Source organism: Geotrypetes seraphini, chromosome 4, assembly GCF_902459505.1.
Source record: "Geotrypetes seraphini chromosome 4, aGeoSer1.1, whole genome shotgun sequence".
NCBI classification, from domain to species: Eukaryota; Metazoa; Chordata; class Amphibia; order Gymnophiona; family Dermophiidae; genus Geotrypetes; species Geotrypetes seraphini.
The window spans coordinates 236414822-236441968 of record NC_047087.1 but is presented as its reverse complement, the minus strand read 5'-3'; the positions used below and the strand labels follow the sequence as shown (position 1 = coordinate 236441968).

The following is a 27147-nucleotide window of genomic DNA, read 5'->3' as shown; positions in this document are numbered from 1 at the left end:
TCAGTGAAGATGGTATGAAACAGTGCTATGATCTGCCAAGGATTACAATCTGAAATAAGTTGCACTCCATGTGCTGGTGCAATGCTCTTGCCAGCTGGGACTGGAGATACTGTGAAAATAGTGAGAAACTGAGGAAGCTCATTGGTTGCTATTATTGGGCCTTGATAAGAACGTTCAAGAGGTCACCATCAAGTCTGATATCTGAAATAGAGTAGCTGCGTCTAGAAATCCCTTGTTATTTTAACTGGTCCCAAATGGAAGAATTTAGGAAGCAGAGGAAATGAAATACAGAAATGCCATTCATGAAGACATTTTGTCCCTTACCTCCTAGCAGAAGCTTTATTTAAGGCAGTAGGTCTCAGGCTGAGATGAGTCATGATTAAAAACAAAATAGGCAGATGAAGAATGCTCTAAATGGACACACAAATCTCTCTTCAAAGACTATAAATAAACTGTAATCAAAGTAAACTACGATATAGCTCTAAGAGCAACAAAAAAATAAAATAAAATGGTTACCTTGGTATCGATGTCATAAACGGATATGAAAGGTCTTGATTTGAGTATTAGGTTCCTTGAGAGAACCTCTTCCAGTTTGTCTGCATTTACATTCTGTTCTTTAACATCTGATACGTGATGGCTTTCTTTTTGCCCTGAATCAGATGTTGGACTGTTTCTCCCAGTCCCTACAGAAGAAAACTCTGAGCTGCTGCAAAAACTATTTCTTGGTGTCTCTAGCTTCTTTCTGGCCACAAGCGCTTCATCACCTGCACCTACAAAATACAAACAAGAAGACCTGGATAGGGTATCAAATGGTTCCAGATAATGAGACAGGCTGAAGCACAGTCAGCTGCAGGTCTTATCCACTAAATTCTGTATATGTCACCCAACTTTGGTTGCAAATCTCAGATATGCACATAAACTAATTAGTCAATTATTTATTTATTTTGTTTATTTACCATTTATAGCCTAAATGGTTTGCATTCTGATACTCAAGCATTTTTCCCTATCTGTCCCGATGGGCTCACACTATCTGATGTACCTGAGGTAATGGGGGATTAAATGACTTGCCCAGTCACAAGGAGCAGTGTGGGGCTTGCTGAGGCTGTAGCTTTAACCACTGCACCACACACTCCCAATCAATTATTTGTGTTAACAAGCACTTAAAAGGACAGTAATTAGGAGTTATGCGCGTATTTGCCCTATGCCCTATTTATCACATGTACACCTAAATTTCAAAAGGGGGCTTGGTCATGGGAGGGGCATTGGTGGGTCATGGGCATTCCCAGAAATTAGACGTGATGTTATAGAATACCCAGATATGCACACCTACATGCAATCAGTTGGGCACAAGAATTTACACCAGCTTTTGGCAGATGTAAATGTTTCCACCCAAAGTTAAGCACAAGAAGTGCAACAAGCTAGCAAACTGTAAAGGGCACTTTCTGCAGACTGCCCTTTATAGAATACTATCTTAGCACGGATCATAATGGCACCTAATTTTGGGTAAATAATCACAAAAAATATTCCAACATATACCCACTACTACAGAGGAGTGAAACACGAGATAGATATGTATTTATGAATGGAGAAAAGACCTCAGTTTCTTCCAGGGAAAGGAAAATTCACCTGGAGGACCTCTATGTCTGCCGTATTCAACTTCAAGCAGCATAGGAAATAACATCCCTGGTCAAAAACTCCATTATAAGACAATATTTGAAAAACTTTTGATATGCAGTCCAGAAAATCACAAAACACTTATCTCTCCAATTCACTATCCTCCAGGTGGGAACTGATTCCAAACAGTCCAAACGATTTTCGCCACGTTGACTTTCTTCTAAATGGGGGAAAGGATATACTTGAGGTCTTTTCTCCATTCATAAATACATATCTATCTCGTGTTTCACTCCTCTGTAGTAGTGGGTATATGTTGGAATATTTTTTGTGATTATTTACTATATTCCTCTTGCTGTTTTGGATTATTTTACCTAATTTTGGGTGCCATTTACTGAATCTGGCCCTAAGAGGACAATTCTATAATGGCGCCAAAAGATATGCTCCAAGTTGCAACACCATCGAGTGCTAATTATGTAATGGTATCTGTGGGCCCAAATTCGATTATAGAATACTAGCATAAGTCGGCATTTATATGCCAACATTTAGGTATGTCCACTTATGCTATGTCCATAGTAGAAGTAAATTCAAGCACTCAGATGTGGCACCTTAAATTACCAAATAGCTTACAGTATTCTGTAAATTGTGCATGTAAATGTGGGACCCACCAATGCTCTCCCCCTGTGCACTCCCTCTTGCATTTACATGCTAAAATTATAGAATATCACTTAGCACCCAACTAGCACTTACCTGCATAACTAACAGTCTTGCACATAACTGCTATGATTCTATAATTTTAGAGCATAAACGGTACTTATATTTAGAATGAAAGTATATATGTATAACTATCTCTTATTTTTTTAGATATCCTCACATCCCATTCAAACAAGAGCATACAGTACATACAGACAGGGTTTCGGGAGATGTATAGAACTTCATCATAATAAACAGATCTAGAAGTTCACCATAATGATCAGAAAAGACAGAATGTTCATGGTATCAATGTCAGCTAATCTGTACTACTTTAAATCACTGAATCTAAAACAACAGGAGCGCATGGTTTGGTGTGGAATATCCTTAAAGGATACTATTGAAACAGGATATTTAGGGGATCCCAATAGAGAGGTTTCTATAATAGTGGAATAAACCCAAGAGTTTTTAAGGGGAGAGCAGAGTAAAGGATGCAAATTATCCCTATCAACTTCTAAGCAGCCTGTAAATACAGGGAATAAGCAGTGGATTTCCCAAGTCCTTTTTAATAATGGCTTATGGGCCTTTGTTTTAGGAAATTATCCAAATTAAATATCATTTCACCTATATTCTAGTAAAGAATAGGGAGATTACACCATAGATAACACAGTCAAAAAATTGTGGAGAAGAAAAAATCTCAGTCCAAACATGAAAACCCTGCCTCTGAAGCTACAGAGCTAAAACATTAGGCAGGTCCTTATTAATCATAGGTCAAAAAAATCTCCACAAATACATTCAGTACAAATGATAGCATATTCCTAGAATGCCCACTAGGGAGCAAATAGTAAAACAGTCTTTCAGCAGCAAGCAAATATTCAATCACTAGTTGTATCTGGCCACAAGCACTTATTCATAGCCATATAATTAATTACTTAGCTTCATATATTGAAATTGGGCTGCACCACCCATGGTAAATTAAGCTGAGGTAAAATGTAATATTTTACTGCAGCTCAGAACATGACCCCCTTAAAAGGATAACTTTGGTTATCAGCATGGGCTGTCTTAAAGTTAATCCAAAGTGGAAAGTAGCCTACTCTATTTGAGAGGGGTCACAAATCATAGACTAGAAAAAAAAAGACCTGCTCTCGATTCTTGAAGCTTTCTTGAAACCAAGTGCTTTCGGATCGCATTCCTTTTAAAGTTAACTAGATGTTTTAACTGGTTAGCTTTAGCACAAGGTTGTCCAAAATTGGTCCTCAAGGGCTGCAATCAAGTCGGGTTTTCAGGATTTCCCCAATGAATTTGCATGAGATCTGTTTGCATGCACTGCTTCTATTGTACACAAATGAATCTCATACATGTTTGTGTCAAACAGGTCCCTCCGCTCCCAGAATGATATACACCTCAAAACGTCCCCCTGGTTGTGCCCTTCAACTGCAAACTGCCAAATGACATTCCTATTCCCACTTCATACCGAACCACTGAAATCGACTACCCCCGAAGATTAGATCCTCTGAAGGACTCCTCAACTTTAGGAAAGCAATAAAAACATACTTCTTCACCTAACTCCCCCACCCATGACCATTACCTTGCGGTTCAAGGCGGATTATATTATTACAGTTTACAGTATTACATATGAGGTATTAGGTCAATTGGATATACATAAGAAGTAGTCTGGAAATTTACTACGATGGTAAGGATCAGGGAGTGTTGCAGGTGGTGCTTGGATCAAGTCTGGTTGTGTTGTTTAGTTTAATGTATTTTTTGAATAGTAGGGTTTTTGTTTCTTTTTTGAAGGTTTTGAAGTCTGAGGTCGTGATTAGTAGGTTGGAGAGTTGGTGGTTCAGTTTTGCAGCTCTAGTAGCTAGGAGGTTGTCATACAGTTTCTTTCGTTTGATGTTTTTTGGTCGGCGGGTATGTGAATGGTGTGTGGGTTCTCCTGTGTCTGGTTGAGGAGGATTGATTTAGTCGATTATTCCAGTATTCTGGGTTATCTCCATTTATGGCTTTAAATAGTAGGCAGTAGAATTTGAAGAGTACTCTTGCTTAAACAGGATATGTGTTCTGTTAGAATAAAAACTTGTATTGAAAAACCTTGCACTATAATTATGGCACTGTTCCTTGCACTGTAACTCTCCTGCTTCAGATTTAAAGGCACGGAACACATCCTAAGTCAGAAAAACTCCATTACCAATGAAATCAGTTTTTCAGATCAATATTACAAGATAAGCAAAATAACCAGTCACTTATCTGCAAATAGTCCAGTTTCTCAGCGGCACGATGTGGAAATAGCAGAGATTAGAGTTCTGCGGCTTGAGCAGTATAGTCATGGTATTTTTCACCGCTATATCCCAACAAGGCTCTGTTTCACAAACTGCTTCATCGGGGAAAACGCTTCTAAATCCAGTAGGACTGAGTTGAAGAATTTAATTGGTAATGGAGTTTTTCTGACCTAGGATGTGTTCCCTACCTCAGCTTTAACTAACATGCTGGTAACTGTACCTTTTGCTTGAGATATAATCAGTTGTAGTTCCTCAGAAAAATTCTGCATGATCTTCACTGCAGTACTTAGTGTGACTCCCTCCAGACTTATATTATTCAGTGATATTAAGCGCCCGCCTAGACATGAAGAAACATCATTACCACGTGCAGTCAAAATCTGAAGCTCAAGATTTCAATGTTATTTTTTTAAATCCAAGATGCCTACCTGGTTTTATTTGTCCATCATTATCTGCAGGCCCTCCTGGGATCACTGATGCTATAAAAAGTCCGAGATCTAATTTTCCCATATTTTCTCCTCCTATGATCGTAAATCCTGTAAAGCAATATTACATGAATGTAATTCTTTTTTTAGCAGTTACCTTCTAAATTACTTTTTATGTTTAATTCTTGTGTGTTGTTTTGGGGTTTTTTTTCACTTTTTCTGCTAAACACTTTCACTAACCAGAGAGTACTGAATTTGAACATGAAATGCATTAGGTTCAAACAAGGAACTACACTACCACGTGCAGTCAAAATCTGAAGCTCAAGATTTCAATGTTATTTTTTAAAATCCAGTATGGAGTTTAACGAACATAACAGGAAATCCTATTTATGAGTTAAATCAATGCAATTGTCTAACTGTAAGCTCTTTTTGTGTATAATTTCATGTTCAGATTCTCCCATCCAAACTGACCCAAAGTCAATAGGTTAGCCTGGAGTTCTCCCCTCAGCCCAGTGTCAATGTTATGTTATAGAAACATAGAAACATGATGGCAGATAAAGGCAAAATGGCCCATCTAGTCTGCCCATCTGCAGTAACCATTATCTCTTCCTCTACGAGACCCCACGTGCCTATCCCAGGCCCTCTTGAATTCAGACACAGTCTCTGTTTCCACCACCTCTTCTGGGAGACTGTTCCACCCTTTCTGTAAAAAAGTATTTCCTTAGATTACTCCTGAGCCTATCACCTCTTAACTTCATCCTATGCCCTTTGATTCCAGAGCTTCCTTTCAAATTAGACTTGACTCACGCACATTTATGCCATGTAGGTATTTAAATGTCTCTATCATATCTCCTCTCTCCCGCATTGCCTCTAAAGTATACATATTTAGATCTTTAAGTCTGTCCCCATACGTTTTATGACGGGTTTTGAAAAGCTGTCCGGATGCCCGAGCATGTCCTCTAAAAGGAGGATATATCTGGGAGAAATCCGGATGTCTGGTAACCCTAATCTCACCAGTGTCCACTTACAAGACCTCCCAAAGTTGTGTAGGATACCTACCAAATCCATGGTTAGGATCTCTCTTCAAAGTTACACAAATGACTTCTCTTTCTGGTACAATAATGGAAACCTCTTTTGGGCTGCTTAGTGAATCTGAAAGTAGAATCCATCATTTCATTCTTTTTTCCCACATATTACATTACAAATCAATTTATTAGCCCGCTGCCAAAACAGAAACCTAAATTAGTGTCTGAAGAATAAGCATATCATTTCTTCTGGACATTGTTCACTAATGCAGTTTTGGGATAAGGAGGTTGGAGAGAGGGGGTTTCCTAATATACCGAAAAATGTACTTTTCTTTATTTTGGATTGTTTGTTATGTATAAAAGGTAGTGGTTTGTCTTTGTCTGTTATGGCTTGACTGATGTTTCGTACTGCTGCATTATGCGGTTAATAAAGATGATTTAAAGATAAATCAATTTGTCTATATTTCAAAGCATATCACAGTATACCAGAACATGTTAAACTAACATCAGTTTAGGTACAAATCTTCCAAGCAATAGATCAATATATAACTACCCAATCAATATAATCAGCTCAAGCAGACACATTATGAACCTGATATTCAAAGTAAGTAATGGTTTTCTGGCATGTGGTGAAGGCATAACTCATTTCTCTGAGCATTTTCAAGCATTATAATGGAATAAATCAGGCTATTTAAATAGTCAGATTTTATCCACATATGAAAGATAGCATTGGGGAGAATCAAAGGCAGAACTATACTTGTAGGTATATAGAGGGCAATTTATAAGGAGCTTGAAAGTAGACACCAGTTTAGGTGCTAATTATAAACTACCGGGAGTCACAATGGAGGGTGCCAATAAACACTGGGGGGTTTTTAAGTCAGGATGAGGGAGGGGAATCCATCACTTTGGAGGGGGCTGGCGGGGCCACTGGACACCAAGGAATTTTTTTTTTAAATATCATATGAGGGGGAGTTGGGTCGAGTTGGATTAGGTTAGGGTGTGGCAGATGTTACTGGGGGCATCAGTTTGGGAGGCGGCTTTAGACTACCAGGGCTGATGCAAAAAAAATATATCAGCACCTTTTTTCTTAAACGTCACTCTACCTTACAGCAATAGTGTAGCCAGAACTCAGTCTCTGGGTGAGCCTAAGGGTGGGCTGGGTAAAGCTAGGAGTAGGCTGTATGGGTATAGCCCATGCATTTTCCTCCTCCTCTCTACCCCAAAGTGGTAAAAATTAATACTTTAGCTGATAGGGATCCACAATCCTCACTAGATAGAGTTCTCTCTGGAGCTGTCTCAACCTCAGGGCAGTCAGCTGTGCGTTTCCAGCCTCCAACACTGTCTTGCCCCGTTCATGCTCATTTTAACTGGCATCCACTCCCTGTGCATGTATGTGCACGGGTGCCTGCTGAACTGAGCATGTGCAGGATGTAAGACACTGGCGTCAGTGCTGGAAACATGCCACCAACTTGCATGGGGTTATGAAAGATTTGGTGGTGGTGGTGGTGGTGTGGGGAGGCTCTGGAGATGAATCTAGCTGACTGGGCTTGAGGATCCCCATCAGTTACACTATGTGCCACTGCTCTTTGGACCTGCATTGAAACTGAGTGTATCTTTGCCCACCCAGATCCACCTATGGCCCTGTTGGCTACACCACTGTCTTATTGTACATGAATCAATCACCATTCATGCACTGATAGGAAGAGAGACATCTTGAAGTGAGCTGCAGACTTTTGTCACATTTTTGTTGTGGCAATAATTTAAGTGTTGAGGTTAGTGGCTCTACCACACGACTTGTATGAAAGTAGTGTACTTTCTTATATTTAATGGCATTCTGTTTCTATTTATTTTTTCTTTTTTTTATTGTAAACTGCCTTGAATTGTCTTTCAACTAAGGCAGTATATCAAATTTTAATATATGATAATAACTCCACAACTTTTTTTTTTTTTTAAATCGTCTCATTAATAATATGCTTACCCCAAGATGCCTGCTGAGTAGAATGAATGGAGAGATAGTCATAACTTTTTTGTTCTTCGCATACGTCCATATCAAAGCCTGATTGTGACTCTCCAGCTGATGCACTTTTCGGGGGAAAAATGAAACAGAATGCACCCATCTTTTATATACAGTGCTTTGTCTAGCAGTCAGTGTGTGCACATAACATAAAACTATTTAAAAATGAGAAACAGCATAATTGCTCCCTAGACATGAAAGCAAAGGCAAACAGTGTCTGGGGTTCTAGGCCTAGCTCTCCTGTTAACACTTTCAGTGAACATGCTGCAACCACTGTGTTTCCCTGTAACTAGAGATGTGTATTCATTAGCATGCAGTGTTCATTGGGTTCATTCCATGCCTTAAAAAATTAGGGCTTAGCGAGCCCTTATACATATGGCTACTAGATGTCTGGAAAAACCCAAACATGTCCTCTTTTTAGAGAACTGTCAGGGTGCCTGGAGGGATTTACAAAACCCAGCAGTTTGTACGGGTATTGGAAGTCCCCAATCTCAGGGCTGCATCTGGAGGGCATCTGCGCATGCATGGACTTCGACACGATTATGTCATACACATGCGTGCATGTGCGTGGCATCATCAAGTAGACATCCATGCATGCACAGATGCAGTCCTGAGTTCAGGAAGTTTTTTGTGGGAGCGAGATGGGAAGAATGGAGTGGAGCTGGAGGCAGAACTGGGCGGGGCTAGGGGCAGAGCAGGGCAGAACCAGGTATTCTCTTTTTCCATAGAGGAAATCTGGAAATCCTACTTATGCAAGCCTTTTCTGCACAGTTAGCCCATTTCTAGCACGGCCAACAAAAAGGGATTTTATTTATAGTTATATCCTAATGTTAGCATTAGAGCATGGCTATGAAATGAAATTACTGAAGGAGCTTTAACTGCCACCTATTTAGGAGGTGGTAAGGGATCCTGTGTTAACTGTACAGGAACCAGTTAGTTTGCAATAATGTAGATGCACTAACTGGTTAGCACAGTAATGTCTACTCTCCACCCCTCAAAAAAGATACAAAAAATAATAATTAATGCATGCTTAGCATATGCACATGACAAAACTAAATGGAATGATTAAGCCTGTCCCATGTTAGGTTATTTTTGCTATGTTAAGCATATATTAGCAGTTTAGTAAAAGGGCCCTTTAGTGCAGTGTTTCTCAACTTGGTCCTTGCCAGACCGGTTTTCAGGATATTCACAGTGAATATGCATAAAAGAAATTTACATATAATGGAGACCATGTATGCAAATCAAGTTTATGCATACTTATTGTGGATATCCTGAAAATTTGACTGGCAAGGGGGTACTCCAGGAATGAGTTAAGAAACACTGCCTTAGTGTATGCACAACTGATTTAATTTGCTTTGCCTTTTGAATTAAGGTGCATACTCGTACAATGGATTTTCATGCACCAAAAGTAAAAATTATTGAGGCCCCCTTTATTCAAGCTGCTCTAGAGGTTTTTAGCGCAGACTTGCAAGGTAAGTACTCCGACGCTCATATGAATTCTATGAGCATCAGAGCATTTACCCCACTGGCCCATGCTAAAAACCTCTAGCACAGCTTGATAAAAGAGGAGTTATTAAAAGAAATGAACTTCCACTCACTTGTAAAGTACCCATGTCTGTAAAATATTACCTAACCCCTATTTGTCCCATTTTTCAGTTTTAATTAGATTATAAACTCTACTGAGGAGGTATTGTCTCTTGTATGTTAATGTACAGCACAGCATAGTCTTGCGGCACTATAGAAATAATAACACTATGTAACATGATTTTTGTTCCTGGGCACTAAGGGCCAAATTCTGTAAAGGACGTCTAACTTTAGGCATCCAAAATGTCAATGTCTATTGATTTAGGCGTCCAAATAAATTGGATAATAAGTCGAATTAATGACTTTAACAAGCATTAATTGGAACTTAGATGTCTAAACGCGATTCTACAAACAGACTTCCACAATTTTGTGGATGCCCATCGGAAAAAGCTGTGCCTATAAAATAAGCGTGAATTGCGTAGGCATGGTTATAGCATATGCATGGCGTGGGAATGGCTTTGAGTTAGACGCCATTTAGAGAATCACTCAGTGCCCGAAAGCGTCTACCTAATGCCTAAAATGAAAGCGTTGCAAAACCAGGTCTACTTTTGAGCTTGAGCTGGGCGCAAGGTAGACGCGAGTTAGGTGAACGTGACTTAGGCGTCACTTAGGCATGCCATAGGCATCCGTTTTTAGCTAAACAGGGCTTTTATTTTTGGGGTTTAGAGGACTTCAGGTTGATATTAAGCTCAAAATATGTTTAATAATGCATTACTCAAGCAAAGCACAATATATATATATATATATTGCATACTAAATCTCATTTTCTAAAGGTTAAGAATATAAAAGGAAAAACACTACTCACACATAATAGCTGCAGTAGTTCAGAGCAAGTGAATGTGTCTGATGCACAATCTTGACATCATTTGGAGGGCCTCCGAGCATTCTCCAAGCTCAAAGCTTTTCAAAACCCTGATAAAGTGCCAGGTTTTGAAAAGTCATCTGAACACCTGGACAGTCCTCTAAAAAAGAGGACATGTCCAGGTAAATCCAGACATCTAGTAACCCTAGGGAGGCATCTCATGGGAGGATTCAGGATTCAAGTCAGGGAAGCTAAGAACCTGCTCTAAAGATGAGCCTTTTTGAAACCTTGCCCAATGTGGAGTGCTGGGAGATTGCTGGGACATCTAGACAAATGAAGGACAAGGGTGGTGTCTTTCACAAGAGTTAAGCCGCAAGATTGATGTTGAAAAAATATATTGTAAAGAAATATTAAAGCTGTCTGAAATGCCATGTTTGATTAAGGCTTACTGTGTTCCAAACATTTCTTCTAAGAAGCAGGAATCCATCAAGACTTCTCTGGAACTTTCTGATACTTTGATATTAAATCTGGGTAACAGGCTAAGTACTAGCCACAACAATGCACTTTCTCATGTGACTTCCCAGAATGCTCTAGCAACTTAAAGGATAGACATACGATGATTGTTGCAGGGTTCTACGGAATAGCTATTGATGCTGAATATTATGGGATATGATCATAAATACATTTTGTGGGTCAAAACTAATAACGTACTCAGTCCTATATTTAATAGGGAGCCAATGATAAGGAAGATATAAGAGAGTTAATCAAGTTTTTGAGCATTACCTAAAAGTCACAAGGCAGCATTCTATAAAGTCTGTAATTATTTAATGCCTAAAGCTGTGATACCTGCATACGTCACATTTCCATAATCTAAACAGGATACCACAAACACATGAATTAGAATATACAATCAAAAAAGAGTGGGAGCCAGAACAGGCATCAGCACAATAAAGAGCTTATTCAATCAATTGGATATTGTCCCTTCTGATGCCTGTTTTGGCTCCCACTCTTTTTTGACCACTTGGCTTGCTTTTGTGGGATCTCCGTTTCTTCTTTGCTTTGTTTTAGAATATGCAATTCTATTATTGTTGAAGAACAAAAAAAAGCCCCTTTTTCATCACTGATGAAATTTGTTCTTTGAACTTCAATCAATTCTATAACAACCCCAAAGTATTTAAAAATATTTTAATCTTTTATTGGTCTCCCCAACAGTACAGGTGTAAGTGTTCTCTATTTGTTTACAATTCCTGTGGTTATAACGCACAAATTCTAATGATTTTTTTTAAAAGGCTTATAAATCATAAGACAAACTGTAAAAGGAAAAACAGAACATATACCTTTAGCTTCAGCTCTTAAATTTACCTGCAAATGTTGTTTTCCTCTCTGGTGTCTTCATTCAGACCAGCGCTGATGGTATCACAAGATTTACTCGTCATTCCAGCATGGATATTTTCTAGAACTGTACTGTTCAGTGCATTTTCAGAACGGGACAGCCTTTGAATCAGAGATTGCTGTTCACAATGAATAACAACTTTGGAGTTCCTTTTTTCCGTTTCCAACAGTTTATTTTCCTCTGAGAAATTGTGTTACAGGTCAACGTTGTTCTATCAGCTACAACTTATCGACATGTATAGGCATTATTTAATAATTTATTCCAAACTTATTATATCACTTTTGCTAACATGTAGGGCAAAGCAATGTGCAAGCTAATAGAATAAAGAAGAAAAAAAATACAGTTTAAACAGAAAGAACACATTCACCCACGATAATGGAGATTTTTGCCACTTTAGTTAAACATCCTGATCAGAGTGCTCCCTAGATTAAAGGGGAAGTGTTGCGGCAATGTTTTGATTTTTTTTGTGTCACCAATAAATAGCTATTTTAAACTGGAATTGTCTCAGTGTGCTTGGGAGCCACTGAGGATAGGCTGCCTACTGTGAAACAGTTGTTCTATTTGTTGGGGGTCATACCCCAGACTGCCTCGGCCTGCGCAGAACCCTGTCAGAATATATATACAGTATATAGGAAGCTTGTTGTTAGGTGCCATCACCTCATGTTCAAGTCGTACCAACTCTTAGGCAATTGAATTAAAGTGGAGTGAAAAATGTGTACATTGATGATGCCTACGCCTCCATGCCTCTTTCTTGGAGGAACAGGCCTAAGGCCTCAGCACAGCTGCTTTCAATCACTCTACTGGCAGCGATCAAAGCACAATAACTACACCAGTAAGTCATCAGGTGCAGAAGAGCTGCCAGCAACCCAGGTGTGCAGTGAGTCGGGGGTCCACTTGGGGGGGCTGCTCTTGCTGCTGGGAAGGCTTAGACTCCTCAAACCTCTTTTATGTGGCGCCTATAATAGGATTTTTTTAAGTGCTCTTTTTGGTCAGGGCTTTGCATTTTAGTTGCCTCATTTTAACTCCAGACACAGTCTTGTAATTAGCACTTAATCCTATAACACTCCTGGAAATGTCCAGCTGACCTCTTTTGTAATCTGCCTAGAACTGCAAGGTTAAGGCGGGATTGAAGTCGCTAATGTAATGTAATATAATCCACTATTGTTTATTTCTGCTTCCAAAATAAAACCAAGTTAAACTTGTGACCTTGGTACAGTATCTCTCAAACTGCGTGTCACGACACAGTAGTGTGCCCGGAAGAGATTCTAGGTATCTCAAAACTACTGATCGAAATTACAGACATAAAAGAGTTCCGAAAAGAAATAAAAACACTACTGTTCAAAAAATATCTCCCATCAATCTAAACCGACATCTAATGAGTTCCCAATCAATTCCTTTGGGAATAGAATCTCTTTATCCAACCCAAACTAAACACTTCTACTGTCCAAATCATCAAACATTAATTAACCAACATCATGCAATCATCAAAACAATAAATACACCTCCGCTTATAGACATATGATGCTACTCTCCACCCGAAGAAACTTGATTCAGCTCATGTAACATCTTTTGTAATCTAGAATATATTGTAATTCTTTATTCTCCACCAGTTGTAAATTGACTCAGTTCCTATGTAACATCCTCTGTGATATTGAATGTATTGTAATTCTTCACTATTACTTGTAATTAACTCTTCTCCTGTAATGTAATTCTACTGGAAATGCCCAGATATCTTCTTTATTGTAATCCGTTGCTATGTTACATCTTCTGTGATATTGAATGTATTGTAATTCTTCACTATTACCTGTAATTAACTCTTCTCCTGTAATGTAATTCTACTGGAAATGCCCAGATATCTTCTTTATTGTAATCCGCCTAGAACCGCAAGGCACAGGCGGAATAGAAATCCCTAATGTAATGTAATGTATGTTAAAAGAGATTCCAGAATTTGACATTATTTTTTAAAATTTCCCTTCATACGTATACACTAGAAGAGACGAAATGTATGTCTCATATGCAAGAGTCTATCAATGTTATGAGCGTCTGTGTGCGTAAGGATACAACCACCCAGACAAGCATCAGCCTTTGATGTGATTGGTCCTTGAAAACTAATGACAAGTCATTTTAGTTTTATATTTTATGCCGTAGTTATCCTAACTTGAGCAACAAAGCAATCAAGACTTTGTTACCGTTTGCTTCATATTGCCTTTGCGAACTTGGATTTTCAGCGCTGACAGAAATTAAATCGAAAAAAGGAGAACAACTGCAGATGGTGGATGACGGAATGTATGTTTGCTTGTTGACTGTCAAGACACGTTTTGAGTTAATTTGCACTCAAAAAGAAGCAAGATTAGCAATTCTATTCTCTCTACTTTAGTTTCACCATTTTTACAATTACCCACACATAGCTTTAAGAACTTTAAATAAATAACACTCAAATGTAATTTCTGTTGGTTTTGCAATTTTATAATTTCAATGTGCTGTGAAAAACATTTGCTCCGTTTAGTGTACCAGAGCTAAAAAGGTTTGAGAGACACTGACTTAGTACAAAATCAGTGACAGTTACATGTGTAGGTTTTTTAAAATGGGGTAGCTACTCACTGAAGTTAAGTCACTTGTATTACATTACAGATTTCTATTCCGCCATTACCTTTCGGTTCAAAGCGGATAACAACAAGAGTTATGGAAGAAGGGTTACAAAGTTAGATCAGAGATCGTTTCCAAGAGAGGGATAAGAAGGATCAGGGGTTGGGGAAGGGAAGGTATTAAGCTTTATTAAGGGATTTCTTGAAGAGTATAGTTTTTATTTCCTTTCTGAACATCTTGTAGTCTGGGGTAGTTATCAATAGGTTGGAGATTTGGTTATCTATTTTTGCAGCTTGAGTGGCTAGTAGGCCGTCGTATAGTTTTTTCCGCTTTACTTCTTTCTGTATGTGGAAGTTGTGACTGCCAGCTCCACAAGGAAGCTGCTGGGTTTGTGCCGTTCATTTTTTTCAGCATGTATATTTGTTAAATTGGTGCTCCTGCAGCATGTGCTGGCAAATACAGGCGCACTTCTGCAGATACTTTTTTAAAATACCATTTGGAATTGAGTACATCGGGAACTGAATGTCTCAGTTGTAGTCTCTACTTACTAAGTTGAATGGTCTCCACAGTACTTTTGTGAGCCAGGAAAGATGAATGTCATAGTGACTTGGGGGCGTTCTCTTCAGAGTTTCAAATCAATTTTTTGAAGCTGTTCTTTTCCTTGATTCTTGGATCCTATTACTTATATATTGTGGGCAAAATACTATAATGAAATAATTTTTTCTTTCTTTTTTTTCTTTTACTATTTGCTTATTTATCCCAGACGTTTGGTGATGTAATCTTATGTTGAAATGCCATAAAAGTAATTTAAAAAAAAGAAGAAGAGGGGAATGATATAAATAGTGCTTGACAATTGGCTCTTAATTACTATTCTATAAGAGGCATACTTTCCCAATATTCTATAACTACACATATAAACTTTTACGAACACCCATGCCCCTCCCATGGCCATGCCACCTTTTAGGATATGTGCTATGGCAGTTAGGCACCCTACCTTATAGAATAGCATGCTGCCAGATGCATGCACAAATTTTAATGAGTGCAATTAACATCAATAATTGGTTGTTGGCACACCATTACTGATGGTTAAGAGCTTGTTAGCCAATTAGTTTGCACACACATCTCACCAGCATGCATAAATCTGGACACCATATATAAATTCTGGGGGTAAGTGCTTAACACACTTTAGTAAAAGGAGTTCAAAGTTTGTTACTTCTAGTAGTGAACACTAAGCTTTAAGAAGACAGAGGTGCCTTTACTGCTATGAAAAGAAAAAAAAGTATTGCTCTCTCTCTCGCTTTTTTTTTTTTCAACAGTGAAGTGACTTACCTGATGATGCTTGACAAAATTGTCTAGAATTTATTCTTGCATGAAACGTGTGCAGGGCAGAGCAGAGGCCCAATAAGTACTTGCAAGTCTTTGTGCTCTCAGTCAAGAAACTATGTTTTGTGCCACTGAAACTGCTTTGAACTGTGAACTTTTTCCTCTAAAACATAAAAAAAATGCAAATGCTTTTGTTATTATGTGCAATAAAGTGTTCCTTTTGGAATCCCACCTCCTTATCTTGGGGGGAGGGGGAGTGCACAGGGGCCGTGGCCTCCCCCACCTACCTCCTCTTCTGGCTGCTGTAACTTTAAATCATCAACATGTAGCACATGCTCGTCTTTCTTTTTTTCCTTCCTTCCTTTCTTTCTCTTTCTCTCCCCCTTCCACCCCCACCCCCTTGGGACCCTGCTGCAAGACCTCTTTTTTTGGCTCCTGACTCCCCAACATCTCCTCCCTGGTGTTTGTTATTTTAAATCTTCGGACAGCATCAATGAGATCAGTGTGCTGCTGTCGGCCGGCCCCGGAAGTCTCCATTCAGCAGCAATTTTCTGTTTCTGCATAGGCGGGCTGCTGCTAAATGAAGGGTTCCAGGGCAGGCTAGCAGGAGCATGCTCATCTCATTGATGCTGCCTGAAGATTTAAAATAACAAACACCAGGGAGGAGGTGTGGGGGAGCTAGGAGCTGAAGAGAGAGGTTATGCTGCAGGGTCCCGGGGGGGGGGGGGGGGTGAAGAGAAAGGAAGGAAAGAAAAACATGTGCTACATGCCATGAGCTGGGGGTAGGGGGCTGGGAAGATAGGGGGCATAGGTGCTCAGGGGCTTGGGGCTTGAGTGGGGGGGTTTAGGACATGCTGCACGTACTGGGAATGGGTTGGGGTGAGAAGGCAGGGAAGGACAGATGTTACATGGGCTGAGAGGGGATTGGGAAGGACAGATGCTGCATGTAGTGGGAAAGGGTTGGGAAGGACAGTTGCATGGGCTGGGGGGTTAGGAAAGGAGGAAAAGAGAGCTGCTGCACAGGTGGGGTAGTGGGAAGGGAGATAAAGAAATGCTGCCGGTGGGGGAGGGAAAAGGAATTGAGAATTGTTGAGCATAGGTGTGTGGAATGAGAGGGAAAGAGAGAGGATGTACATGGGGAAAGAAAGAAAGGGAGAATTGTTGGACATGATAGTGGTGGAGAGGAAGGAGGGAGTAATATTGGATGTTGAGAGGGAACGGTGGGATAGATGGGAAGGGATGTAAGAGGGAGCAATGTTGAACATGGTGGTGGAGGGAAGGGAGGAAAAGATGCAGCATTGTGTTGGAGAGGATTGATGGAAGGAGAAATTTTGGACATGGGGATGGTGGGGAGGGACAAAAGATTCTGTTTCTATTCTTATGCTCTTTGCAGGGCTTTGTATAACTTCTTTATGTACTTATTTGGCACTGAAGGGGAGTTTTCTGTAGCAGTTAATGAGGTGACATTGCATATTTTAAAGTCGTCTGCCTTGACCTCAGAATATAAATGTTGATTACAATTTTCTCTGCATACAGTGTGCTTTATGTAGTTTAATTTTGTGGTTACCGTTATGTATTGTTAATAAGATTATATTGTGTGTGTATGAAGAATGAATGGAAAAAATGGCTTTGCAATTAGTTCTATTATGGGGTGGGGTCTTGGGTGGAGCTTGGATGGGGTTGTGTGTGGTCTTGGGTGGAGCTTTTGGGGTCCCCTAAACACAAAAGTGTTCCGCTGCCTATGAGCTCTTGAATCAGAAAAAGACTAAAAAAAGGAAAGAAGTAAAAGCATTATTTTGGGGTAGGAGGGAGGGGCAACTGGCCATACTCACATGAGATGAAAGTCTCTCCATTTCTCGCCACTGGAAGCGCAGACTTGCAATCCGGCAGCCATTTTTCACTTCATAAACAATAATACCTTTGGTGCAGATTCCCAATATAACCTCACCTCTACTTGGGGTCTTCTTTTCTGGCATCACTCGGTGAAAGAGCACTCCATATTCAGGCAACTGCTGTGTTACCTGTATAAAAATACAGCCATCAGTTTATTTTCCACAACACAAAGCTCTGGCATTTTTGTGAATTTGTCAGCATTTTTGCTCTGTTTAAAGCACAAAAGCTTCTTTTGTGAAAAATAAAAATTCTTATCTTAATAAATCAGGGTCCTATTGGCAGCAATTTTGAAACAGCCAAACAGAGCAGCATTTTAGAAAAGACATTCTAGTCAATACGTCATATGTGGACACCCATATGTCATATTTTAAAAAGGGTCTGGCATCGCTTAGCCTGTTCTAAAATACATGAGAAGCGGATATTCGTATACTAGTGACATCTAGCATGAATATCCATATTACAAACTGAGACATTCAGATTATGAACAGGGAATAACATGAGACATGGAGCTCTTGTAGCAACATGTCCGTGTTATAAAATGACCACATGGAAATCCATGCAGAGCAGAGGGGTAGCCTTATGGTGGAGCAGTAGGACCCAGGGGACTGAAGTTCAAATTCAACTTTAGCTGTTTGTGATTTTTTTTTTTTTATTGTAAGCCCTCCAGGAACAGAAAAATATCTACTATACCTGAAAGTACACCATTTCAATAGCCTTTAGGCTTGCAGGTTTCTTATACATTCAGGTTAAGTAGGCATTTTTCTGTCCTTCAAGGGCTCACAAATTAAAAACAAATTACAAGGATCCGAAGTGGGATTTGAAAGTAGCTCACTGCACTAACCATTAGACTACTTCTTAACTCTGCATAGAAGTCTATGCAGAGGTTAATTAAAATATATATATATATTAGTACTATGAACATCTATAGTTCCTAAAGCTGTCATAGAGCCCCATATCAATGCCCCTATCTGTAACTTGGACATGCCAAGTATCAGTTATAAATACCAACCTCCACCTTTTAGGACATACGTAGATGTCCCTTCCCCTTCTGAAACGAGTTATAAGAGGGTAAATCATAAAGTAAAGGCAAAATACATTTAAAGGCTTTATAGAAGTAGCTGTGAGCCATTGAACTTACCACTTTCCACATAGTCCCCATGCAAGATGATGCATTTGTTGAATCATTCAACTAGCTTCTGCGTTTCTGCAGAGAAGTTTTTCGACTGCTCCCAAAGCCAGGTGAGCACTGCTTCCTTTACTTCATCATCATGCTTTGTCTCTTGCTCTCTAGATCACAATGATACACCTGTGTCTCATCGCTGGTGACAATTCTCTTCAAAATACTTTTTCATAACGTCTCAGGAACTGGGTCGCAACCTCCACACTCCATTGCTTGTGCAGATCAGTAAACTGTTTGGGAACCCATCGTACGTAGACTTTCCTGTATCCCAAGTCATCATGCATTATGGCATGCCGATATCCAAATTTTCAGCCACTTGAGGGCTAGATGCAAAAGTCAAACTCTGGCTGGGGAGGGGCCTTAGATGTCTGAGCCAATCAGGGCCTTAGGCCCCTCCCCATACATCCCAGGATGCACCGGGAAGGGGAAGGCCCGTTTTGGAGCAGCGAGATTGAAAGCAGGAGGGACTAGGCATCCCTCCTTCTGTCATCTTAATGTACAGGTACAGGGATGGTTTGTGGGGATGGGGTAGTTCGGGGGGACCAGGGAGGCATCAGGTGGCAGGAGGAAGTGGACATCTCTCCTGCTGATTTTTTGTAAAGAGGGGAAGGGAAGGGGAGGGGAGGAGGAGGTTCAGGGGGTTCTGGTAGGGGGGGCAGTTCAGTGGGGGGTTCGCAGCAGCAGGAGGGAATGGGCATCCCTCCTGCCAATTTTTATTGAAGTATGGGGACGAGGTCCTGCAGAGGGGTGATTTGACTTGGCATGGGGGTGTTGCAGCAGGAGGTAGAGGGCATTCCTCCTGCCTCTATTTTGGTTCTGGGGGTCATCAGGGGGGGGGAACTGTCATTGGGGGGAGGCTTGCTTTTTTTAAAATGGGGGCAGATACTGTGTGTGTGTGTAACACACACACATCTGTGCCAATAAAAAAAATAAAAGAAAAAAGTCCCAAAAGCTGAGTGGCAGGAGGCTGCTTTTGGGCTTCCCCTGCCGCTCAGCTATTCGGGCTTCCCCAAACTGGCTCTGCACATGTGTGAGAGCCGGTTTCTAAGTGAGCGATCAGATGGGATTACCACTGCCGTCTTCAAAACTGATTTGCATGGGCAGCCATGTGAACATCAATCGCTGTTTAGAAATTGTCCCACAGTGACTCGCGTGGTCTTAGCAACTGTGTTTTGTGCATCTAGCTCTGAGACACCATGATCCGTCGGTCTTCTCTAATCAAGGTATCTGCCCTATCAATGTGCTATTGTGTACACGACGTTGATGGGCAACCAGAACAACCTTTGCCGGTTACACCTGTTCTTCCCGTTTTAAACTTTTTTACCCACTCATAAACCTTTTGTTGATTCATGGTACCATGTCCATACTGAGTCAATATCTGATGGTGATTTTCCACAGGTTTTACTCCTTTTTTGCCCAAAGAAAGTGTTCTTCGATGGTGCAATCTTGCAACGGAGGAGCGTCCATGATTCTGACCTCATGGCTGCCACATGACTAAAAGCCAAGTGCTGCACTGTGCATGGACGAACTATCCAACAAGCAATGTGCAAGTATATTTGTTGCATTTTGCTCTCTCTGTTCCAGTTAACATGTAATTTAAAAACTGCCTTTAATTTTTGATTCACCCTTTTACAATCGCAAATCTCAAAAAACTACTCACTTCTAAATCTTCTGTGGTCATCTTTGTATAACTTCAATATAAATACATGTTACTTGTGATTCTTAAGTTGCCTTTTATGATTTTATATGAATGAAAAGATGAAAATTTGACATTTTAAATTGCAAAATTTGACTATCCTGGTCACAAAAGCAAAATTTTATGGAAATAACAGACATTTTCTATACTTTATGTGTATTTTACAAGATACATATACATACATAGAGAACACACACAGTGGTTTACACCTTCTTTGAAGAAGCTATACATTTGAATGAGAGGATTTTTATGCTACTGGGGATAGTTCTGAGTTCCTAATTTACAAAGGTACATAGATAATGCTAAGTATCAAATAGATACCTTTGTCTATTTGAATGTTTCACATAGACCCCTATTACAAAATTCTTCCTTCCCCAAATGTGTACATACAGCTGTCGTCTTGGTGAGGGTGCCAGCACCTCTCCTTCTCTCACCTTTCCCCGTTCCTTCCCTGCTACTTGTGTGCCTTCCCTTCTCCCCATCCCTCTGTTCACCAGCAGGAGCAGCATCTCCATCCAGTTGTTTGCGCTGGCCTCAGCTCTCCCTCTCACATCACTTCCTGGTTGTGGGACCAGGAAGTGACATTAAAGGGAGATCCAAGGCCAGCACGTGCAGCAGATTGGAGATGCTGCTTGTACAGTCAAAAAAGAGGTACAGGGGAAGGAGCAGGGAGGCGGAGAAGAGTGCCTCCCACCCTCACTACACCATTCCAACAGGAATATACTCCTTTTTCTACTGGATAAGGGGACCTTTTACTAATGGTTAGCAAGCGCTAAATACTAAGAAGCCCATATGTATAAAACGGGCTTCACAGAATTTAAGGCTTGCTAAGCTTTAAAGGGCCCTGATATGTGTTTGTGCTATTGAATTCCATACCTACTTTTGGCCTCTCTGTGATGGTCAATTGTCAGGCCAACCCATTTTATCCTAATAAATCACCATTGCACGTAAGTGACTTTGAGCATTGCATTTAATGTTAAAAGTTCAGAAATTCTGCACAATACCCTTAGAAATTCCAGTTCTGCGTCATCTTCCAGCAGGTTCAAGTTTGTCCTATGCAGTTGCTTTAGCTCATCTTGTGCGCATGCTAGACTCATTCTTTCAATAACACTTGCTGGAATGTATTCTTCAACGTGAAAATAGTCTTTACCATACACCTAATTTAATTATAAAAATGAATTGTTATAGAACTATTTCAAATGAATACCACAGAGAGAGATATTATTATAAGAACATAAGCACTGTCATAATGGATCAGACAGAAAGTCCATCAAGCCTAGTTTCCTGTTTACAAGCACCTGGCGAGATCCCTAAATAGTACAACAGAAAAGATAAAGATAAAAACAGAAAGCAGATACTTGTTAAACTATAAAATTGTGGATTTTGGTAAACTAGATAAGTCATGACAAGCTCATAGACTCTTCTTAAAAAGAAGAACCTGGCTAAATGTAAAAAAATGTGCAAAAGACATGATTCTGATGGAAAATATTTTATGTATTTCTTCATATGGCAGACACATTTTTAGAGTGCATAACTTTTCTTTGATGACCTGCAGGTTCACTAAGTAGAATTATATTTCAACCTAATCCAAAATATCACTGCTATCGTTTTTGTGTTCTCTGTAAGTTGGCCGATTGTAAGGTGCCTTATTAGATCTTATAGTAGTTCAATGCAAAAATGTGCAAATTTGGGTATTTGAAGGGCAGATATTAAAAATGAAAGAGACTCAGCATAATCATCTCTGATGACTTGAAGGTTGTCTGTCAGTGTGATAAAGCAATGGGGAAAACCAAATATGTACTGTGGTGTATAAGCAGAGTATCACTAGTGCAAAAAATGAAATGGAAGGAAATACTACTTTACAAAGAGGTTGATTGATCACTATGACATCCTACTAATCAAAACAATGATGTAATTCAAACGTGCTTGAGACAGATATTGAGACTGATGGTAAGAGAAAAGTAAGAAAATCATAGCTTTTTTGTCAGTGGTGGGTGGGAAGACTGAATGTGTCAAGTACCGTAGTCCTTATTGGTCAACAGCAACTATTTTATGTTAGGGGGGGGTGGTGAGATCAATTGTTGGGTGTGAATGGTGGTTCTGAAAATTGTCTTGGGTATGTTTCATTATATATCAGTACTTCAAGGTAAAATAACACTATTCGCCGATGACGCCAAACTATGTAATATAGTAAGTGAATGCAGTTTACAGAATTATATGGCGCACGACTTGCTTACATTAGAAAGTTGGTCCTCAACCTGGCAGCTAGGCTTCAATGCTAAGAAATGTAAGGTCATGCACCTCGGAAGCGGAAATCCATGCAGGACGTACTTCTTGAACGGAGAAACTTTAACTAGGACTTCAGCAGAACGAGATTTAGGAGTAATCATCAATGCAGACATGAAAACTGCCAATCAAGTGGAGAAGGCTTCATCTAAGGCAAGGCAGATATTGGGTTGTATCAATAGAAGTTTCGTCAGCCGAAAGCCTGAAGTCATAATGCCGTTGTACAGGGCCATGGTGAGACCTCATCTGGAGTACTGTGTGCAATTCTGGAGGCCACATTACAGTAAAGATGTGTGCAGAATTGAATCGGTTCAGCGGCGGCCACCAGGATGATCTCGGGGCTCAAGGGTCTCTCGTATGAAGAGAGACTGAACAAATTGCAGCTCTACACTCTCGAGGAACGTAGGGAGAGGGGAGACATGATCGAAACATTTAAGTACCTCACGGGACGTGTCGAAGTGGAAGATGATATTTTCTTTCTCAAGGGACCCTCGGCTACAAGAGGGCACCCGCTCAAACTCAGGGACGGAAAATTTAATGGCGACACCAGAAAGTATTTCTTCACAGAGAGAGTGGTTGATCATTGGAACAAGCTTCCAGTGCAGGTGATCGAGGCAGACAGCGTGCCAGACTTTAAGAATATATGGGATACCCATGTGGGATCCCTACGAGGGTCAAGATAAGGAAATTGGGTCATTAAGGCATAGACAGGGGGTGGGTAAGCAGAGTGGGCAGACTTGATGGGCTGTAGCCCTTTTCTGCCGTCATCTTCTATGTTTCTATGTTTACTTCTCAATCCTGTTCTCAGGGTAAACCCAGCCAGCCACAATGCAAATGTATGAAATAGATTTGCGTATAATGGAGGCAATGCAAGAAGATTTATCTTTGCATGTTCGTTGTGGAAATCCGGAAAACCTGATTAGCTTGGTATATTCCGACGTTATGATTTTCTGTGTGTCAGTCTGGTAAAGTGAGATTCAGTACAATTTTGTGATCATCCAAGTTTCTTCCATTGGTGTTTTTGGACTCACCAAACTGTTATCACTGGCGTGATTGTATATGTAACAGAGACTGATACAAAGGAAATCAAAACCTGTTATGACAAGAACACATGATAAGTATATATAATAAGATGGTTAATGATGTGAAAGTAATGTATAAATGAACAACTGAACAATTGTTGAAAGTATTATTACAAATGTGTGGTAAAATTGATGCACAATCATTTGTTGGATTATAAAAAAGAAAAAAGAACACAGAGGAGGGTTTGAAAACATGATGAATATATACAATACAAATATTTATTTGGTTTGATGTGATGGTGTTTCATTTAAACATTGAGTACCTTTTATTTATGTAAAAAAAAAATTATATTTAGCTCCATTTTAATTTATTCCCTGAAAATGAAAACAGCTTTATGCAGGTATATTCATTATACCTCAGACATATAGTTCCCAAATTCTGCTTGCAAAGCTAGGGAACCTAACTTCAATGCCGTCTCCCCGTGACAATACAGTCTTTCTTCTAGAACATCTTTACGCAGCTGCAGGTAGTACTGATGCCTAGTTAGGCGCTGCCTGTACAATAAGAGGTTCAATGAAGAATAAACATTAATTTTCTTCCTTTTTAAAATTTATATAGTTGTTGAATTAAACAGCCCACTAACATTATATACAATCAGTCATATGCAGTCTCACAGGAAACATAATACTGAAATCATGTTCTGTTGAGGATCCAAAAGGATGTTTTTGTAACAAAAATAACAATCAACACACACATACCACAATGGGTCCTCATATACAATTATAGTGCTATAACTTCTGCTGTCTGAATAGCCACTAGCAGGCTCGTCAAGTGTATATTCAAAAGCTTCTTTATAATCCAACATTGTCATAAATTTATGTAGTCATCAGAGTTCGAGAAGCATATATACATGTTACAGCTGTTTAGTTTTGCTAGAAAAATAATCTGTTTTTACTGTTATCCTTTTCATTAAAAAATGCCTTTCACAGCAACCAATTCATTTTGGGTACAACGTAAACAGCAGATTGGCCGTGGGAGTGGAGGGTAGGGCAGCTTTAAAAACATGTACAGTCATTTCAAATAATATGAACTCGGGCCTTTCTTATGCACTCTAGCATCCCTTCTCCTTTGTTTTGAATCGGAAAAGGGGTCTAGGTGAAGGAAAATATTACTAGTGATAAAACAACATAAACATGAATAAAATACATGCACGCATTTCCACATTCTTCAGGGCAAGTGCAAATTTGTATGATACAATTTGGGCCACTGTAGGAGCCCATTTTACAAACATGGATCAATGCCTACATTGCCTTTATAAAAATAGGTACTTTTATTTTCCAAAAACAAATTGAGGTGCTCGGTTATAAAATTACTTTCACGATTATTAGTATCATCATGATCTGCATAGCATACGCAGCACTGTACATGTGCTCTAATTTAGGTTTTGGATTAACACTGCCTGATAACAAACTTGACAATGTTGAAATATTCATATACTGTATAATCAAGAATATTATAGTTCTAATGCTTGTAAGCTAATTGTAATAATAAAATTATAAGCCCCAGTTTACATAGAATGTAGAGATCAGAACTGAGATATTCAGATCAGGACGTGCCGTTCTAGTGGTATTTTAGGAAAGGGTCTTCCGACGCAGATCCTTTTCTAAAATACCATATATACTCAAATATAAACAGAGATTTGGGGACCAAAAAAATGACCCCCAAATGGGGGGGTGTCTTAGTTCATATTCAGGTCAGCGCCCACCCAACCCTTTTCTGGAAAGTTTGCAGGACTACGCAGGGCCTACTATAAGACCTGGTGGCCCAACAGTGGGCCGGGACAGGAGGGATCCCTCCTGCCTCCTGTCCCAGCCGACTCTGAGAACTTTTTACCTCCCTCCAGCCTCCCCGGCATACCTTTGAAATCTCTGGTGGTCCAGCGGTGAACTGGAGCAGGAGTGATCAGGGATTTAAAAGGTACACAGGAGAGGTGGAAGGGAGATATAAAGTTCTCAGAGTTGGCTAGGACAGGAAGTGGGAGAGATCCCTCCTGTTCCGGCCTACTGCTGGACCACCAGGCATTTAAAAGGTATGCCAGAGAGTGTGATAAGCAGACTATACCTGCTAGGAGTGTCCCTAGTGCAGGTCCCAGTGCTAATCCAGACCCTGCCCATAATCTACCTTATACACCATTTTCTGTCTCTCAGACTAAATTTCCTTCTGGGGCCCGTAGAGGGAGTAAGAGAGCAGCAGTAATAGGTTCCCATCCCCCTCTGTGTCCTAAAGTGAATCACCAGAAATCCTTTCCACCTGAGGGTTGGGGGCAGGGCTGCAAGCTGCTATCCCTGAAGACTAGGCTCCTAGAAAATCAGAGGGGAGAGGAACAGCAGCAGGAGAGGTCACAGTGCTCAGGGCTGGGAGCTCCTGATAGCAGCCAAACTCCTGAGGCTATGGAGTTTTCAGAGGCTGGGGAAGAAGTACCTTCCAGTCTGTGTGAGGAACCGCTTGCCATAGAGTTGGAAATAAGCCCTGAAGCTAGTGCTGTGCTGACTCCTGAAAATGCTCCTCACAAAAGCAAGTATCTAAATAGTTGCTGAAGTGTACTGCAAGTTGTGTTTGCCTGCTTTGTTTCAAGAACTGCATAATGCTGACTCATGCTAAAGAGTGAATTTTCTCTATGCTGAAGCTAAGCAAGGACTTTTATTTTAAGTTTTGTTTTTCCTTTTGAAAGCTTAATGGTGCTTTCTCCTTGAGGAATGTGTACGGTGGTACGCTGAGACAGTGGGGTTTGCCCCGTGTTATGTGGTGGGATAGTGGGCCTAATTTCTGGCAATTAAAGACCACACGGAGCACACTGTCTTTCCAGCATTCAGTTGCTGAAGAAGCCAGTATTACTGCACTGACTTGGAATTTTGTTTTTGGTTTTAAAGTTTTCCTTTCTTTTGTAATGGACTCTAACCAGACTATAATTTGAAAGAAAACTGCCCTCTGAGGAAGAGAGATTTTTTTGTTGTTTGAATTTGAACTCTTTTTGGTTTCTCAACCAGAGACTGATATTAAACATTGTTTGCACTTTGTATGGGAAGCCCGTTGGCTTTGGTATTTTGATCCTGACAAGCAAGTTACTCTTTTTGTTTGCTTTGACAATTAAAAGTATTCCCTTCATTGACACTGGGCCTATTACTTTTTGGATGGTGTCCCTTTCATTGAACGCTAAAATAACATATCCTTGTGAAACCCATAGCGACTCACAAGAGTTTACTTGTTGCCAGTGATCCCAGGCACTCGGCCTGGAGCTTGCCGGCTACAAGAGGTAAGAGAGAAGTAAACATTCTTA

At 40.0% G+C, this 27147-nt stretch overlaps 1 protein-coding gene across 6 annotated transcripts in view; it reads right to left on the bottom strand.

Annotated features, from left to right (window-relative positions):
* Positions 1-27147, bottom strand: part of FRMPD2 (FERM and PDZ domain containing 2) — a 204348-nt gene that overhangs the window by 131051 nt on the left and 46150 nt on the right. For 5 of the 6 annotated variants that reach the window (XM_033942808.1, XM_033942809.1, XM_033942810.1 and 2 more), the window contains 10 exons: positions 24226-24364; positions 21506-21658; positions 17565-17753; positions 15739-15895; positions 11793-12003; positions 8009-8112; positions 6065-6157; positions 5009-5116; positions 4804-4920; positions 517-770 (listed from right to left, as the gene is read on the bottom strand). In XM_033942808.1, coding sequence (XP_033798699.1) covers positions 517-770; positions 4804-4920; positions 5009-5116; positions 6065-6157; positions 8009-8112; positions 11793-12003; positions 15739-15895; positions 17565-17753; positions 21506-21658; positions 24226-24364 — 1525 coding nt within the window. The remainder of the gene's footprint in view (positions 1-516; positions 771-4803; positions 4921-5008; positions 5117-6064; positions 6158-8008; positions 8113-11792; positions 12004-15738; positions 15896-17564; positions 17754-21505; positions 21659-24225; positions 24365-27147) is intronic. The other variant, XM_033942813.1, reaches the window with a different exon arrangement.